We start from the raw sequence: 16,811 nt of genomic DNA, 5'->3' as shown, positions 1-16,811 counted from the left end.
CTAAATCTTGCATCTCGCCTGGAGACATAGGCCTACTGTTTGTAGTCTCTTGACTTTTACACATTCCAGATGCACACTTGGACATTTGGAAGTAAAAAGTCTATTTGATAGCTGAGAATGGGACTTGTTTCACATGTGCCTCGGCATGTTTAAGGCTGAGATAGGCACAACGGGTTTGTTCTCTAAGGCTATACATAGATGGACGCTCCTCTGTTCATATAATGAGGCTACTTAAGAGGCCTGTCCACCAATCACATCATGTGACTGTACTCAAACTTGTTGAGTGATCCCAACCTCTACCTACGCTATTTTAGAGGTCCTGTGACTTACAAAACCTGAAGTAACAGGACACCACTAGCATTCATTTGAGCCGCTGGGTGTTGAAAACATGTCAGCCAGAGAACAAAGCCAGTTTAGACAACCATTGCCAGGTAAGGGATTACGGAACTCTTGGCAACGTCTCTGTTGTGTTTTATATTAGGGATATGTGAGGTGCCTGTTCTTTTGTTTCAAACACATAACCAAACTTCCAGTGTAGGCAGAAGTTGCATCACTTTGTTAATACTACTCAGGCAGTGCATGTACATGTCCACATCGAATGACAGCCTGCACCAAGTAACTACTCAGCTCCACTGTTGGTTTTGGCTTTACCTTGGCATCTTGGTAAAGTCACTCAGCCCCTGCTGAAAGCCTTCTCACTGCTCGTCATTGTTCTCTGGGCAGCCCCGCCATGTCATGTCATGTTAAAGATCATTGCTTCTCAAATTCAGAAGAGTCATGCTATTGTTTGGAATCATTTTGCATGTTTATGGCTGCAATGTTTGAACAAGCTTGTACTGCAAACTTTAAGCCTATAACTTGATAATATGCAAAAATATGTAAATAAAAGTATAAATTAACTGTCTGTTTTTACATCACTGCGGCAGCACTTGAGTTTATGTACTTACTGGAGTTATATTCTGAACCTGACTATCATAAGTTTGAAACATGTAGGATTTATCCTGAATATCAATGGCTTGTATGATTTGAAAAGGTTAATTCACACAAAATGGCATACTGTTCCCTTTTCTATTGTGTGTTGCCTTTTGCTGTTACACCCATGTGGCCGCACTGTGGTCATGGTGTATATATGACATATGAATGTAAAATCATGAGTGTGCAGCAATTATAAAAAAAAGCAAAGCAAGCTATCTCAAATGTTGGTCCCCCGCCAGAAGACAGTTCTCATTGCTGGGAGAACTGATCTGGCAGCCTGCATATCTGCACACACATAACACATACACAGACATAACACGCACAAACACACTCGGCCCTCTTGTATCTGCCCCTAGGGGTTTTTTGTAAGCAATAGCCGACAAGAGCGCTTCCCTTATCTGGAAGGCCACTACAGGAAAATCCCAGGATATGGCCTCTCCCAACCCGTCCGTCCAGTCCTGTCACGCAACTTCTTTAAGGAGGGAAGGGGCCCTGAACACTCGCCCTCAAACACACACAGACACTCCCCATCCTTCAGCTAGAACTCACACAGTGTTAACACAAACACCCAGACCTGCACAGCCTGACAATCACCGGTCTACGGCACACAAAGCTGCAGGTCTGACACAATGTAACCCTTTCATACAACCACTATCAGCATAAAATGGGAGTTACATGTGCAGCCGGTACAGGATACAAACCCATCAGACAGACAAACAATTTAAATCATATTAGAATGAAACAGAAATGCGCGCACTCACACAATTAACTTTTAGTGCTTCAGCCAAACATACACAGGCAAACGTAGACTTCAAGTCCAAATTATTTTTTTTCTCTCTATTCAGTGTTTGCGTGAGCGTGGGGGTCTCATTGTGGCCGCCCGGCGCCTGTTTGAGGTCATTCCAGTTTTCTTCCCCAGTGTGGGACTCTGCATCGTGTTTTCCCTCCCCATGGTTTCCACGCTGCTAACAGCTCAACAGTTTATGACGCTGCAGAGTCGCTCGTGTGCACTTCCAGTTCTCAGTGTAGCTGCAGGAGAAACATGTTTAAAGATACTTGGCCAGAGCTTGACCAGAAGTTGGAAAGACATTCCTGTAAGTTTGTGGGAGGCAATGAAGGAGGGAAAAAAAAAAAAAACAACACAGATTCCCACTAACGTCAAACATACACACATCGCCTTCACAGAGCAGGACAGGGGTGGGAACGAAATCCTGTTGCACAATATTTTGTTCAATACTGATTGATATCATTTGATTGTATCGGACGGTATTTGGGTGTGAATAGAAACTAAAAGATGGATTTATTCTTCTTCGTTCAGCTGCTCCGGTGGTCTCGCTGTTCATAGCTACGACATAAGGACTGATTTACAGTTCAGTTTGGGGATTTTCCCAGCACCACTGCAACACTAGACAGATGAGTATAGTGCCAATTAATCAATTAGTAGATCGACAGAACATTTTGAGAATCCATTTCACGGCATTTTAGGCCTTTAATGAAAGGGGAGAGAGAGATGAGTGACATGCAGCAAAGGGCCGCAGGTCGGAGTCGAACCCGCGGCCGCTGCGTCGAGGAGTAAACCTCTATATATGTGCGCCTGCTCCACCAACTGAGCCAACCCGGCCACCATACAAAACATTTTACGGCCAACCTAAAAGCATCTTCCAACACTCTCAAAAGGTGTAGTTTGACACCAAGAGAGGTCACATTTTAGCATCACTAAACGGTTGGCTTCCTGTTCCTTGTTCCTTGAAAACAAGCCATTATGGGATTGGTGAAATGTAGAGCATGCCTTTGATGCAAGATTCACTCCAGGCAAACATCCCTGTCACTCAGGGAATGAGGCGGCCTTTAAAGGATTTGACATCTTTTCATCATGGGGTATAATTAAGTGAAATCCAAAGAACTGTGAGGTGCCGACGTGTTTTTCCACATGCAATCTACTCTGACTATTCAGGGCAAAGGAAAACAGGTCAAAGTATAAAGTGGTGTCAGTTTAGATTAGATTTTAGATTAGATTCAACTTTATTGTCACTGTGCAGAGTGCAAGTACAAAGACAACGACATGCAGTTTGCGTCCAACCAGAAGTGCAAAAACAGCAGAAAAGTGCAATGTGATATACACAAGTATAGACATCACAAGAGATATAGTGCAGTGTAGACAGTAGTGTACAGTTGGTTTACAGAAGGTGGTTTAGAGTAATCTAAATGAAATACAAATATGTGCAGTGTAGGAGCAGTTACCTTATAAGAGCAGAATAAATATGGCTATGTAATATGAACAATATATGAACATGTACAGATATGTGCAATGTAGTAGCAGTGACATTATAATAGTAGTAAGAATAATAGAGATATATGCAGTGTATTAGTATAATACAAACTGAATAAATATGCATATTCAGTATGAAGCATATAGACAGATATGTGCAGTGTGGTAACAGTACCACTGTAGTGCAGAAACAGTCAAAACAGAATCAGTCAAGCTTGAAGCACTGAATAGTGAGAATTAAACAAAGACTAAAACTGCCATAAGTCATGATTTTTTGGGCAGTGATCAACAACAAACGGCGCCAAAGAAACCTGAAACTACATTTTTGAAATGCTTTAAGTTGAAATAAAACAACAACAACAACAACAACCTATGTGACACAGTGTCTACTAATTTCAATAACATATGTATCTATGAAGTAGTATTAGCATGTTGTATGGAGTTAAAAAAAAAAGGAAACGCTGTCACAGGTTGGAAGTCTGCCAGATTTCGAGAGAGTATAAAGCATGCCAGCAATGCACAGGGGAATATAATCTTGATTTGAAAACATTTAGTTCCAGTAGATCCTGTACAGAGATCTCTGTTCTCACGCAGATGTGCAGGAAAGGGCAGTGCTTGCAACCAATAACAGCCAATGAGCTGGGTCACTCGGTGCACAGGTTCAACCTCCCATCAGTCTGTTGATTAATGTCCCCGTTTACTTCCATGACTTTAGGGGAAGGAAGCGACTTTTTCGTGATCAGACAAGAGTGTCATCTCGGCATGTCAAGGAAAAGAAGGAAACAGCAGCTTTGGATGGAAACAAAGTCCTGAGAAGAAGGAAAAAAAAAAAAAAGGTTCTGGGAGTGTGTGCAGAGGTTTGTGTGTGTGTGTGTGTGTGTGTGTGTGTGTGTGTGTGTGTGTGTGTGTGTGTGTGTGTGTGTGTGTGGTGGTGGGGGGGGGATGCAAACAGTCAGTCGCACGCAGAAAAAGACTGGACTGCACTATGGTGGCAATATTTAGCAATTTGAAAAAGCATATTGTTACATTACATTACATTGCATATTGTTGGATTTCAAAATGTTATTACAAAATGGTTGGCTGCACGTTGAATAGTGTTGTTTAGGGCCCCCAAAGCTGCACTGAGCCAGCCCTGTAGGTTTAAAAAGGTGCGTGTGTGCGCGTGTGCGCGCGCGTGCGTGCGTGTGTGTGTGTGTGTGCGTGCTGCGGCACAGAACTCACACAAGCAAACCTTGATGATCAAAATCAACAGTGATAATATACTATTCAAGTCACAATGTCTGGTTTGGTGGTGGATGGTAGCGGAGTCTGGGGGCGTCTGGTTTTTGGTTTGTTTTTTTAAATCAATACTCTACGCTGTTTTTTTGGCTGTCTGTGCTCCTTTTATCTGCTTCAAAAGTAATGTCATCGGTTTTTAACTGGGCACAGAAAAGAAACAAACAAAGACAAATCCAGGTCGCCGCGTTAGGCGTGCCTCGCATATCACATCGCCAAAATGATTCTTATCGGTCTCCAGGCGGTCGTCAAAGCTCTCGGAGGGAAGGAATCATGGAAGGGAACAGACTGAGGCAGAAGAACAAACACTTTCTTCTAAAAGATATCTAATTTTAGCCCACAGATAGTAAGTACTTAGATGTTGAAGCTGTTGATAGACGAAGATGAATACAGATGTTTGAAGTCTGGAAATATATGCAAATGGCAATCAACATTAAAAGCTCATTTACACTTCTGGATAAAAATCACTTTATATATTTTAGAAAATTTCTTCCAAACCCTGACAGATTTGAATCATGATCCTTCAATAAATCAAGTAACACATCTTCTGCGTCTCTGATCCCCCCCCCCCAACCAAACTTTTGAGTGGGACGATTTGGTTTCTGCACAAAACAAACACAAGGAAGACTCTAAATGTCACAGAAAGCCTTGGTGGGCAAACTCGGCTCGGGCCAACAGGGAACCAGGGGGAAATATATATATATATATACATATATATATACAGTGCCTTGCGAAAGTATTCGGCCCCCTTGAACGTTTCGACCTTTTGCCACATTTCAGGCCTCAAACATAAAGATATAAAACTGTAATTTTTTGTGAAGAATCAACAACAAGTGGGTCCCAATTATGAAGTGGAACGAAATTCATTGGCTATTTCAAACTTTTTAATTTTTAAATAAAAACTGAAAAAGTGGGCGTGCAAAATTATTCAGCCCCTTTACTTTCAGTGCAGCAAACTCTCCCAGAAGTTCAGTGAGGATCTCTGAATGATCCAATGTTGACCTAAATGACTAATGATGATAAATAGAATCCAGCTGTGTGTAATCAAGTCTCCGTATAAATGCACCTGCTCTGTGATAGTCTCAGAGGTCCGTGTAAAGCGCGAGCCATGAAGAACAAGGAACACACCAGGCAGGTCCGAGATACTTTTGTGGAGAAGTTTAAAGCCGGATTGGATACAAAAAGATTTCCCAAGCTTTAAACATCCCAAGGAGCACTGTGCAAGCGATAATATTGAAATGGAAGGAGTATCAGACCACTACAAATCTACGAAGACCCGGCCGTCCCTCTAAACTTTCAGCTCATACAATGAGAAGACTGATCAGAGATGCAGCCAAGAGGCCCATGATCACTCTGGATGAACTGCAGAGATCTACAGCTGAGGTGGGAGACTCTGTCCATAGGACAACAATCAGTCGTATACTGCACAAATCTGGCCTTTATGGAAGAGTGGCAAGAAGAAAGCCATTTCTTAAAGATATCCATAAAAAGTGTCGTTTAAAGTTTGCCAAAAGCCACCTGGGAGACACACCAAACATGTGGAAGAAGGTGCTGTGGTCAGATGAAACCAAAATCGAACTTTTTGGCAACAATGCAAAACGTTATGTTTGGTGTAAAAGCAACACAGCTCATCACCCTGAACCCACCATCCCCACTGTCAAACATGGTGGTGGCAGCATCATGGTTTGGGCGCGCTTTTCTTCAGCAGGGACAGGGAAGATGGTTAAAATTGATGGGAAGATGGATGGAGCCAAATACAGGACCATTCTGGAAGAAAACCTGATGGAGTCTGCAAAAGACCTGAGACTGGGACGGAGATTTGTCTTCCAACAAGACAATGATCCAAAACGTAAAGCAAAATCTACAATGGAATGGTTCACAAATAAACATATCCAGGTGTTAGAATGGCCAAGTCAAAGTCCAGACCTGAATCCAATCGAGAATCTGTGGAAAGAACTGAAAACTGCTGTTCACAAACGCTCTCCATCCAACCTCACTGAGCTCGAGCTGTTTTGCAAGGAGGAATGGGCAAAAATGTCAGTCTCTCGATGTGCAAAACTGATAGAGACATACCCCAAGCGACTTACAGCTGTAATCGCAGCAAAAGGTGGCGCTACAAAGTATTAACTTAAGGGGGCTGAATAATTTTGCCGCCCAATATTTCAGTTTTTATTTGTTTAAAAGGTTTGAAATATCCAATAAATTTTGTTCCACTTCATGATTGTGTCCCACTTGTTGTTGATTCTTCACAAAAAATTACAGTTTTATATCTTTATGTTTGAGGCCTGAAATGTGGCAAAAGGTCGAAAAAAGTTCAAAGGGGCCGAATACTTTCGCAGGCACTGTATGTATATATATATATATATATATATATATATATATATATATATATATATATATATATATATATATATATATATATATATATATATTGGGTATGAAGGGAGATGTTGCGCTGTGGTTTTAAAGCTGGAGAGACTGAGAATAAACCTTCCAGAGAATGGGAATTGGAAAAAAAATGAAAACATGATTAAATCTGTCTCCCAGCGGTTGCTTGCATTCTCACGAAATACTGAAAGACGAGTCGTGAATCAAGAGCCAACAGGCAACTTCTGTCACCCCAGTGAGATGTCCTCCTCTCACATATTATGATACGGAGTTGACAGGTGAATTACGCTGAGGTTTTTAAGGGCACGTATAAGTAAGTTCCACCTCTTTCAAAAACAACACCCTCCTAATCGAGCCCATCAGGATTGAAAAACAGACAAGACCGGTAATCTCTCTCCTCCCGAGCTGCAACCGTTTGCCAGAACTTAAAACGTTGTTCTTGACCTCTTTCTTCCTTCTGTTCACTTGTGTCATGTGTATGGTTTTTCTGTGTACATGGTTCAGATATCCCAAATACCAAATTATATCAAATTATAGCACACGACACAGTGTTACCACATCAACTCTGATTGCTAACAGGCCCTGGATGTTTTCAATGAACTTGGAAAGTGAATCCACATTTTTCAGCAGCAGTGAGCTACAAGCCTTTCAAAATATCCAGCGCTGCCTCGTAAAGTCACGCTATGAGTCGAACAGTCCAGCTTTCTCAAAAAGATCTGCCATTTTAAGGCAGCCGTAAATAGCTCGTTTCCATTATCAGGTCTTTAAATCTCACTCGTATCCCCCTGAAATTGCTTACGTTTGTTCTTTTCTCTAAAGCCTTTTTCTTTTACCTAACAATTTATGGGATCATTATCTTATACTCTAGGCATGCCCCCACCCAAACACCCATCCTAGGCTCATGTTTTGACTGGGATAACCCCTGAGAGTCAACCTAGGTGATCTTGTTAGACATATACAAAGACTCTGTGTTTGAGAATCCACCCCTGTATACAGGGGCCGTCTGTCTAAATGTTTATGGCACTGTATAACACTGCATGAATCCAGTGTTTTCAACTTTACTTTAAGCCATGTAGAGGTCTTTAAACACACTCTTTAACACTTTACAGAACTTTGCATCTATGTAACATCCCTCCACTGCTAGCTTTTCTTGCAAGGGCAACGATAAGACATTGACTCAGGCCGTTCCTGCCTGTGTAATCGTAATTGTTTTTTAATTCTTACATCAAAGCCAGATCATTCTCTTCTTCAGTTTCCTCATCATTTGATCCTGCCTCTAGCATTGTCTGTCTTCATTTCTTTACCTGCATTTCCCTAACATGTCAATGTTTGTTTCAGCATAAAAAGGGAAGCGTACACTTACTGGTAACCATGCAGGGAGCTGCACTCATGCTTACAGTCAAAGTCTCTTATAATGGAACATATCATGAATCACATCTGTATGGCCATCTGTACCAGCAATAACCGCCATAAGGCAACATACCACACCACATGCCACCAATTCAGTCTTCTAACTTCCTTCTATTTTGCCGTTGGTTTTACCATGCAAGTTGTTGGTGGTACATTTTGTGATGTTGTGTTTATTATGTACTTTTTAATTTATGTAGCCTGCTGTTGCTTATCTATGTATCGAGGCATACTTCACCCCATCTGCCTTGGTTGTAAAGCACTTTGGGTCAGTTTATGCTGGTTTTAAATGTGCTATATAAATAAAGATGACTTGACTTGACCATTCATCTCATTGGCTCTCCAGGTTTCACTCTTTGGATTAATTTGGGGTCGTTTGACTGGGTCTTCATGAGCAGCAGTTTGTGCCCAATATCCTTTTAGAGCTCTCATTAATCATGTCTGCAGCAGCCTCCATAATTCTCCGCCAACACATGGACAAATGAAGTCTTGAAAAATTAAGAAATATTTGGGTAACTTGAATACTTGAAGGTATCTACATAAGAGTGTCATGACACTGTCATGAACACGTGACACTGTCGGTTAGGATTCATTCAGTGTTCATCGTTCAGGAGGTCTTCCCGGAGGGGCTGCGAGCCGACCTACTGCTAACGTTTGCTCAGCTTGTTTTTCTGATAACTTAATATCCAGACATCTGATGACTAAACTCCTTCATCCGGTTAAAATATACAGTTTCAAACTATTTATGACAACTTCTGGCAGACAACCACTATGCTGATGCATGTGCAAACGTACTGTTACCTTGAAAAGAATATTAGTTTTCTCAGACATTGAACATTGTTGGAAACATTTGGGATAAAGTACACAACTCAACAAAATATATAACATACGTTGTCGTTTTTAGACATTTTAATGCGTATGGTGTAATGACTATGTTCTTGAAAGACTCAATATGTAATATGATAATGTCCCTTCTACTAGTTTGCATTACAGGTTGCATGGATTAAAGGTGCCCTGCCACACGTATTTCATTACTTTGTGGTAATGTCTGAAGTTCTACCATGGACTCTGTAACATGTTTTGTGGAAAAAATGCCTTGGTTACCTTGTTTCAAGCCATTCAAGCGTGGTATAGAAGGCCTGCAGGAAGACTCGGCTCGATTTGTGCCAGTTCTCATTAATATTCAACGAGCTAAGCTGCTTGACTCTGATTGGCTAACAGCTAGCCAATGAGAGCCTGGCTATCAGCATCCTTTACCCAGCGCAACTGGGTGAGCTCATGAATAGTAATGAGCTCAGGCAACACCACGTCAGACTGACCAGCTTTGGTAATTGGCCTGATTTCTCTGCTTATTTCTTTTCAGTGGCTAGAGCTGACAGACGAGGTAGCAGTTCATTTTCACATTCACGACATAACACAAACACATATGGACCTAACATATTTCAAAAAATGCAAGGAAAAAATGGTTTTGATCGGCACGGCACCTTTAATATTCTGTCTGGCAACAAGAGGAGCTACAACAAAATCTCAACAATAATAACGGCGATTTCTAAACAAACTCTAATCAAGTGTCTGACTCGAGAAATCAACACCCTGGTTGGAACAGATAGTAACCTGTCCTACTAAAGGTGATGTCAAAGATGACTTTATTGAAAGTAGAAAAACAAAACGCAGATCTATTATGTAACCTGATAATGAACAACGGGCTGTTTTTGGCATCGAACAGCCGTGTCACACAAAGGAGAAAGTTGGCATACACTAGGCCGACACTGCATATTGTCAGAGATGTATCACGTCACGTCAATGCCAGTGCCAACAGGGAAAGGGTGAGACAGGCTGTCTATGACAACATGTTTGATGCCGGTAAAAAGCATTCAGGGGCGTTCTGTTTTAATCCACAACCTTACACCACTTTCATACGGCAGACAGGCGTTGGACATATTCATATGGGACAACTATCTTGGGTTAATCGCCGACTGCTACAGTTCGTAGAGACTCCAGTCTGCAGTATAGTTAGAAAGCTACAATTTTACTGCTAAACCATAGAATTATGCACAATCACATTACATAATTACACGTTATCTTTCGCTTCTTCGGTTTCACCTACACGTGGACTCTTTCTCTCTCTAACTTTCTTCAAGGAGTCAAAGTTTATCTTTTCACTGCCAGGAAAACACCCAACAGCTTTGTAACTCCATGTTCCCGGTTAGTAACTAAAATGTTCTGTAAAAGCTGAGATCATTCTATTAGACTTGACAAACTCCAGAGCCACAGAAGGCATTATACAACACAGACTCCGTATGACTGACATAAACGGACATTTATATGTGTAGGATTGGCGAGGAAGCCATGTGCAGCCCATATTCTAAATATGTTAACGGGATCACGCTCATGATTGCAGGAAGCACAATGTGCAGAACTCGGATGGCAGACGTCATGAAGGGACCTGTGAAAACACTAAACCATCTCTGACTGGATCCGTTTTCATACGGTAAAATGGAAACCAAAGATGCTCCGTTAATGACGTGCTTCGAAATTGTCTCGTCCATTGTTTTCTCTTTTTTTTTTTTTTTTAAGTGAGAGCTCTCAAGGCTACAACAAACTTCCTGTTCTTCCAGCTAACAGCTATTTACTAAGTGGTGCATATTTGTCTCAGAACACAATGAATATCTTCAAGTCGAAGATAATAACCAGCAGACTATCTACACAGGGTAAGTAACAGAGCATTTAATGAATAACTTAGGTAAAAGAGAGATGCCTTATTAACTGCTGAGACAGCACAATGAAGTAAACTGTTGGTCTACAGTGAGTGCACATATACAGTGACAAAGCAGCAGTATTTATGGGGTGATGGGTTGCACATGGGCTGTGTGATGTGACATGTGATTTTGATCCTGCCCTCCATTGCTACAGGGCACAGGCCGTCTTTTCAGTGTGCCTGACTACTGCTGATGTCATATGAACTGAAGGAGAGGGAGTGAAGAGTAAGGCAGTGTCAGGGAGACGAGCAGAGGCGTAAACACTGAGAAACTGCAGGAAGGTATGTGCAATGTATAAAGCTGCACAAAGAAGAAAAATAACATGTCAGACCATGGAAATCTCCATGACTGTCTGAAGAGAATTACTTTTTTTTTTCAATGTTCTGCAAAGACCAAACACCACTGGGTATTTCAAATGTGCAGTAGGTCAGAGCTTCCCACAGTTTTAAAGTGTATTTGTGGTCAGAAAACACCAGACTAACTCAGCTTGAGAGAGAGAGCAGCACTGCATTCACAACCAAAATTGATTAGAGATGTAATTTGTTTTTACGAAAGAAAATGCACCATTACCACAGACTTTTAAAATCAGCACACCTTCAACAACAATGTCATGTTTTCCATGTGAAATTCAAGGATTTTTTTTTTTTTTTTAAGATTTTTTTTTGGCCATTTTAGGCCTTTATTTTTATAGGACAGCTGAAGACATGAAAGGGGAGAGAGAGAGGGGGAATGCATCAATGGGCTACCAGGTGAGCTACCCAGGTGCCCCAAAGGTTTTTTTTAATATTAATAATTTTGAATAATTTTGTAAAGGCTGCCTAATATTGGAAACACAGTTAGTTCACCCAGTGCTGCAGAAAGAAACTGTTTCATTTCTGTTTTCTGTGCTTGTTTGTGTCGGCAAATGTCACTGTGGTGCAGGGATGTTTTCGGTTGACCTTTGACCAGACCATTGTGGGTGAAAATAAGGACAGTAGGACTAGTATGGGAGTTAAGTAAGGCTTTTAAAGGGCAACTATTTTATAGCATTTTCAGGATTATACTTGCATTGTACTACAACACGTTTACATGCTTTACTCATAGCTTTCTCATAGTGCCCATGGCTGCTGCACCTGTATTCACCCTCTGTATGAGGCGCTGTCTCTTTAATCCCTCCTCCCGAAAAGCCAGTGCGCTTCCTTGAAACTAGCTAGTTGAAGCTGGAGCTACTGCAACAGAGTATATTGTAGGACTTTGTACTGTGAACAATCACCAATAAAGGCTTCTAAACCAAATATTACACAACCAGACACGTCCCAGCAGTAAAGTGACCGGGGGGAAATTACCAACATTGGTCGAGGTTACAGCTATGTCGCGTTAGCATGGAGCCACTTAATAGTTAGCAGTACGCTAACATTAAATTGCGGTGGCACGAAGCAGCGCTTTCTACCGTCAAAAATCGCCGATAAAGGCTTCTGAACCAAACACTACCCAATCGGACATGGTTCAGCAGTAATGCGACACAGAATTGGGGAGAATTTAACAACAATGGCAGCCCACATGAACATTGTTTAATGCCGTTAGCCATGTAGCTACTATAGTTAGCAGCAATTTCAAGTAAAGGCTTTTAAACCAAATACTACATAAACAGAAAATGTTTCAGGAGTAATGTGACCAATTTAACAAATTTAAACAACGCTGGCAACCAAGTTGACATTGTTTACTGCAGTTAGCATGTAGTTACTATGGGACAATGTTAACACCGCAGTGGCTGAAAAAAAATTACAAATAAAAAAAATAATAATCACACTCAGTCCTGCCTACTTGGAGCAGATGACCAATCAAAGAAGGCCGGCTTAGAGTTGTGTAAGACTTATATTCTATTTTTCCATTTCCTATAGTTTATGTATATTTTTTTATGTGTATTAGTGTTATTATATATATATAAATATATATAATATATATATATAAATTTTTCTTTTGAGCAGCTGTAGCACAGGAATTTCCCCAGTGTGGGATTAATAAAGTCTATCTTATCTATTAAAATCTGAAAAATGCACGTCCATTCTTTCTGACAGATTTATAAAGCTACATGCACACGTCTCTTTTACCCTGACCTCATTTAAATGGCAAGGGGTGTGGACTGCAACATGCACTGAACTCAACTTTAGATTTTGAATTCAGTCTCTCTTTTTAATTTTGACTTCTTTTTATAGTACTTTTCTGGCAACGTAGAACCATGTGTTTGCATGTTCGAAGTATGCGTGAGCTGCACACATTCTCACTGCATGTTCACCTCATTATTCAACACCAGTTCACGGGTGAGAAATTGCATGTGCATAGTTTTAGTGTTTAAGCACCAATAAAGCATCTGGCCCCAGGTGTTTGATAGGAGTTTGACATGACTCCACTGATATTCCACATGTGCTGTCTGTCTATATGTAAATACAGGCGAGGAAAACCATGTAGAACTTGCCATGCATGGAAAACTAGTTTTTTCTTTTGGTTCAAAACCATTTATTTGAACGTGTGATATATTCTGTTCCTCGTAGGGTACTAGATAGAGACATATGCTGACTGACTTAAATCACGTACCGTACACTTGTACGTACTCTACTCGATGTAACAGTGTAAAATCCGTACTAGAGTTATGTTCCCTGGTATCCACCAGTTGCATGTTATCTCTGAGACATCTGACACATCCTGAGGAAAGAAATTTCTGCATATTCATCCCAACTGTCTGTTAATGGTGAACCAGATATACCACTGCAAATGTACGTAATCAAAGCTGGGGGAGAGTTTATTATAGGTTAGAAATGTAGAAAAGAAAAGTTTTAAAAGCCCTTTTGCAGAGTTTACGGAAAATGACTACTGAAGTGATTACATGATGGCGCAACCGCGGCACTTCAGCCTATCTTGCAAAAGTAGACAAAAGGGTGTGAGAACAAGCAGCGCTGGAATGTCACAACTCCTCTGACTGCATGGAACGCCTTAATTCATACTGTAGGTTCACACTGCAAACAGTTTGGCTAATAACACTCTGCAGCTACAAATGTTTTGATGTGTTTTGCGGTTTTATTTTTACCTTTCGCATTTCGCTGGGTTAACATTGCTAGCCATGTAAAAACTAGCTGTGTAATAACAGTACGTGTAATAACAGGTTGCATAAAATAAATTATAGAAGGACGGCTGCTATAATGTACTAGCACCCTCTACACAAATAAGCGTAGGTTCATGAAAAAGGAAATTTAATAAGACTATAAAGATGTCTAATCCTGATGAAATCTTGGGGTTGGAATACATTCTGTGCACATTTACGTCACTATGTCACTGACTAGCAAACTAGTCTCTGATCCATCCGAGATTCAGGAGGGTTTTTGTTGCCTGAGAGAGAGCGAACGACTGAGTGCAACATGTCCATCTACAAGACCACACAGGCACGACAATGCACAGGAAATGAACCAAAAAGTAACAGAGCCGGGGACACATAAATTGTAACATCAGTGAAGCTTGAGGCAACCAGGCAACTTACTCAGCAGCCAGTCTGCCAACACCTTGGCTAAAATGTCTGTTTAATTCAAAGAAAACTATCATCTGTGGCTGGTGGAGATGTTACATGCATGACTCACACATAATTGGCTTCCACATGACTCATCAGGTTTTCAAAGCCAGGCTGCCTGCAAGTTTAATCAACTTACAGTGTGGAGACTTGAAACTTAAAAAAAAAAAAATAAAACTTTCATAATTCTGTTTTACAGTCGCTATTGTATGTGTTGCTAATAGAGAGGGTGGAGCAAGGCCACAAGTACTGAGGATGTGTTGTTTCCTAAAACCAGATTCCTGCATGCTTCTCATTCCTGCCTTGGCTCTCAAACGTACTGCCGAGACACATTGGCGCACGTTACTATCAAATCAGTTCCAGTTTCACTGTCCGTAAGTGGCGGCTGGTATTTGACCCGGGCTGACCCTCACCTTTAAAGTAGCTCTTGACTCTCAGGTAACCCACGCTGAGGCGAAGGACCGACAGCTTGTCCAAACGAGTGCGAACCTCCCCTTCAAAGGGCAGAAGGTCCGTCAGCCGGTCCAGTTCCCCGTTCAGCCGATCCCGGTGGCGCTTGGAAGGGTTTGATTTAACGACTTCATTGCCGTCCGACGAGACCTTCTTACTGTGGAGTAAAAATAAGAAGAAAACATATAGTTGGTGATTGCTGTGTTATATATGCAGACTGAGAAAGCCTGTAAAGCGAGACGGATTCAGTTCAGGCCCTGGCTAACCGGCCCTGCCAGAGCATGCCATCTGTTGTGGGGTGCAGTGTGACACATGCCAATTAAACATGACCCATATTAACTTTTAGCAATGCTCCAAACCGACTCAGGGAATAAAGACGCAGCCATGAATGTGACTCAAGCACTGCAGTTCAACTGCAGTTCTGAGTCAACAGAACAACAGCTCCCATGATGAGTGTAAGATATTTAGTAAGACAAAAATGCTAAAAGAAAGAGAGAGAGAGAGAGAGAGAGAGAGAAAGATGGAGCTGTTGAATGGCAGCACAATAAGTATCATTTTATTTTTTATTACGGTACAAGATACGTTTTTTAGCTTGGAACAAAACGGTATCATGTTTCACCTTTTCAAGTTAGTTTAGCTCTCTATAAAGAAAAAAAGTAGAAACTCACCAGTATATAAAAGGAAATAGCACTGTGTTCAATTGGCCTGCACAGCGTCTTAGCAGATGATACTGAATTGTGCTGCATAAAATGTTTTGACATTTGACTTTTTAACAGCTGAGGCTAAGGTTTTGTCATGAAGAATAATGATGCAATTTAGCCGCATCAGGCTGACATTAGCTTCACAGAGGCTGAATCCTTTAAGTCTCAAATAAGACAACAATGAAATCTGCTGCTTAAATTGTCAACTGGTGGATTGTCGGCTGTCTGTCTACTCGACAGCTGTCTGAAAATAAGATAATGCAATCAGCGAGGTTGTTGTCGTTTCTAGTGAAAGATGGACTGGTATGTTTGGGCTTTTTGAACAGCAGATTCAGTCCACTCTCTTTTAAAACATGGGACATGTCAACAGTTTCTCAAGGACACAATCTTCAGCCCAGAATAAATAGCACAAAACATACGTTACCACAAGTCATTCCACTGACTACTTATGTCGTTTGTCAAAACTGAAAGCATTTTTACCATGACAGCAGCTTTATTTGTTCTGCTTGACTTTCACTTTAAGGGTTTGAGACCACCCAATGCTCCAAGTGCAAAATCAAAAGTCACGAGGCTCGCTGGAGATACATGTCTTACTCCCAAATCAGACACACGTGTTAGGCTACACCGGGAGGGAAACCAAGTGTCAGTGGAAGGGTGCAACGGGGACGCCACACAACACCGCTGTTATCATTCCTCCACTACACACCTGCTGAGAAAGACACTTACAGCCAGTGTAGCACGTTTACATTTGGGGGGCAACTTCACCCCCCAGTGTCCTAAAAATCAGGGCATTTAAAAGGTTTTAGGGGACAAAATTGTAATTAGTGCATAAAGTTGCTTGTTTTTTTTGTGTGTGAAATGAGCCCAGATTAAAATGCATACAGTAATCGCTGCGTTGTGCCAACACTAGTAAATAAAAAGCATGCTATTGCTATTATCAGGGCATTTAGGCTATATGTAACAGCACTGTTTGTGTGTGTGGCTGTGTTAGAGATGGGAATGGAAATTAGATGGATTACATGAAAATAAAATGATGGCTTAGTGTAGGA

General features: G+C 41.2%; 1 protein-coding gene across 1 annotated transcript in view; it reads right to left on the bottom strand.

Moving 5' to 3' along the window:
• The window catches only part of LOC120569522 (aryl hydrocarbon receptor-like), a 47,224-nt gene that overhangs the window by 20,496 nt on the left and 9,917 nt on the right, over positions 1-16,811 (bottom strand). The window contains exon 2 of the mRNA XM_039817381.1: positions 15,025-15,218. Within this exon, the coding sequence (XP_039673315.1) occupies positions 15,025-15,218 (194 nt within the window). The remainder of the gene's footprint in view (positions 1-15,024; positions 15,219-16,811) is intronic.

Source organism: Perca fluviatilis, chromosome 12 (genome assembly GCF_010015445.1).
Source record: "Perca fluviatilis chromosome 12, GENO_Pfluv_1.0, whole genome shotgun sequence".
NCBI lineage: Eukaryota > Metazoa > Chordata > Actinopteri > Perciformes > Percidae > Perca > Perca fluviatilis.
Note: the sequence above shows the minus strand (reverse complement) of the source record. Positions and strands in the feature narration are given on the sequence as shown.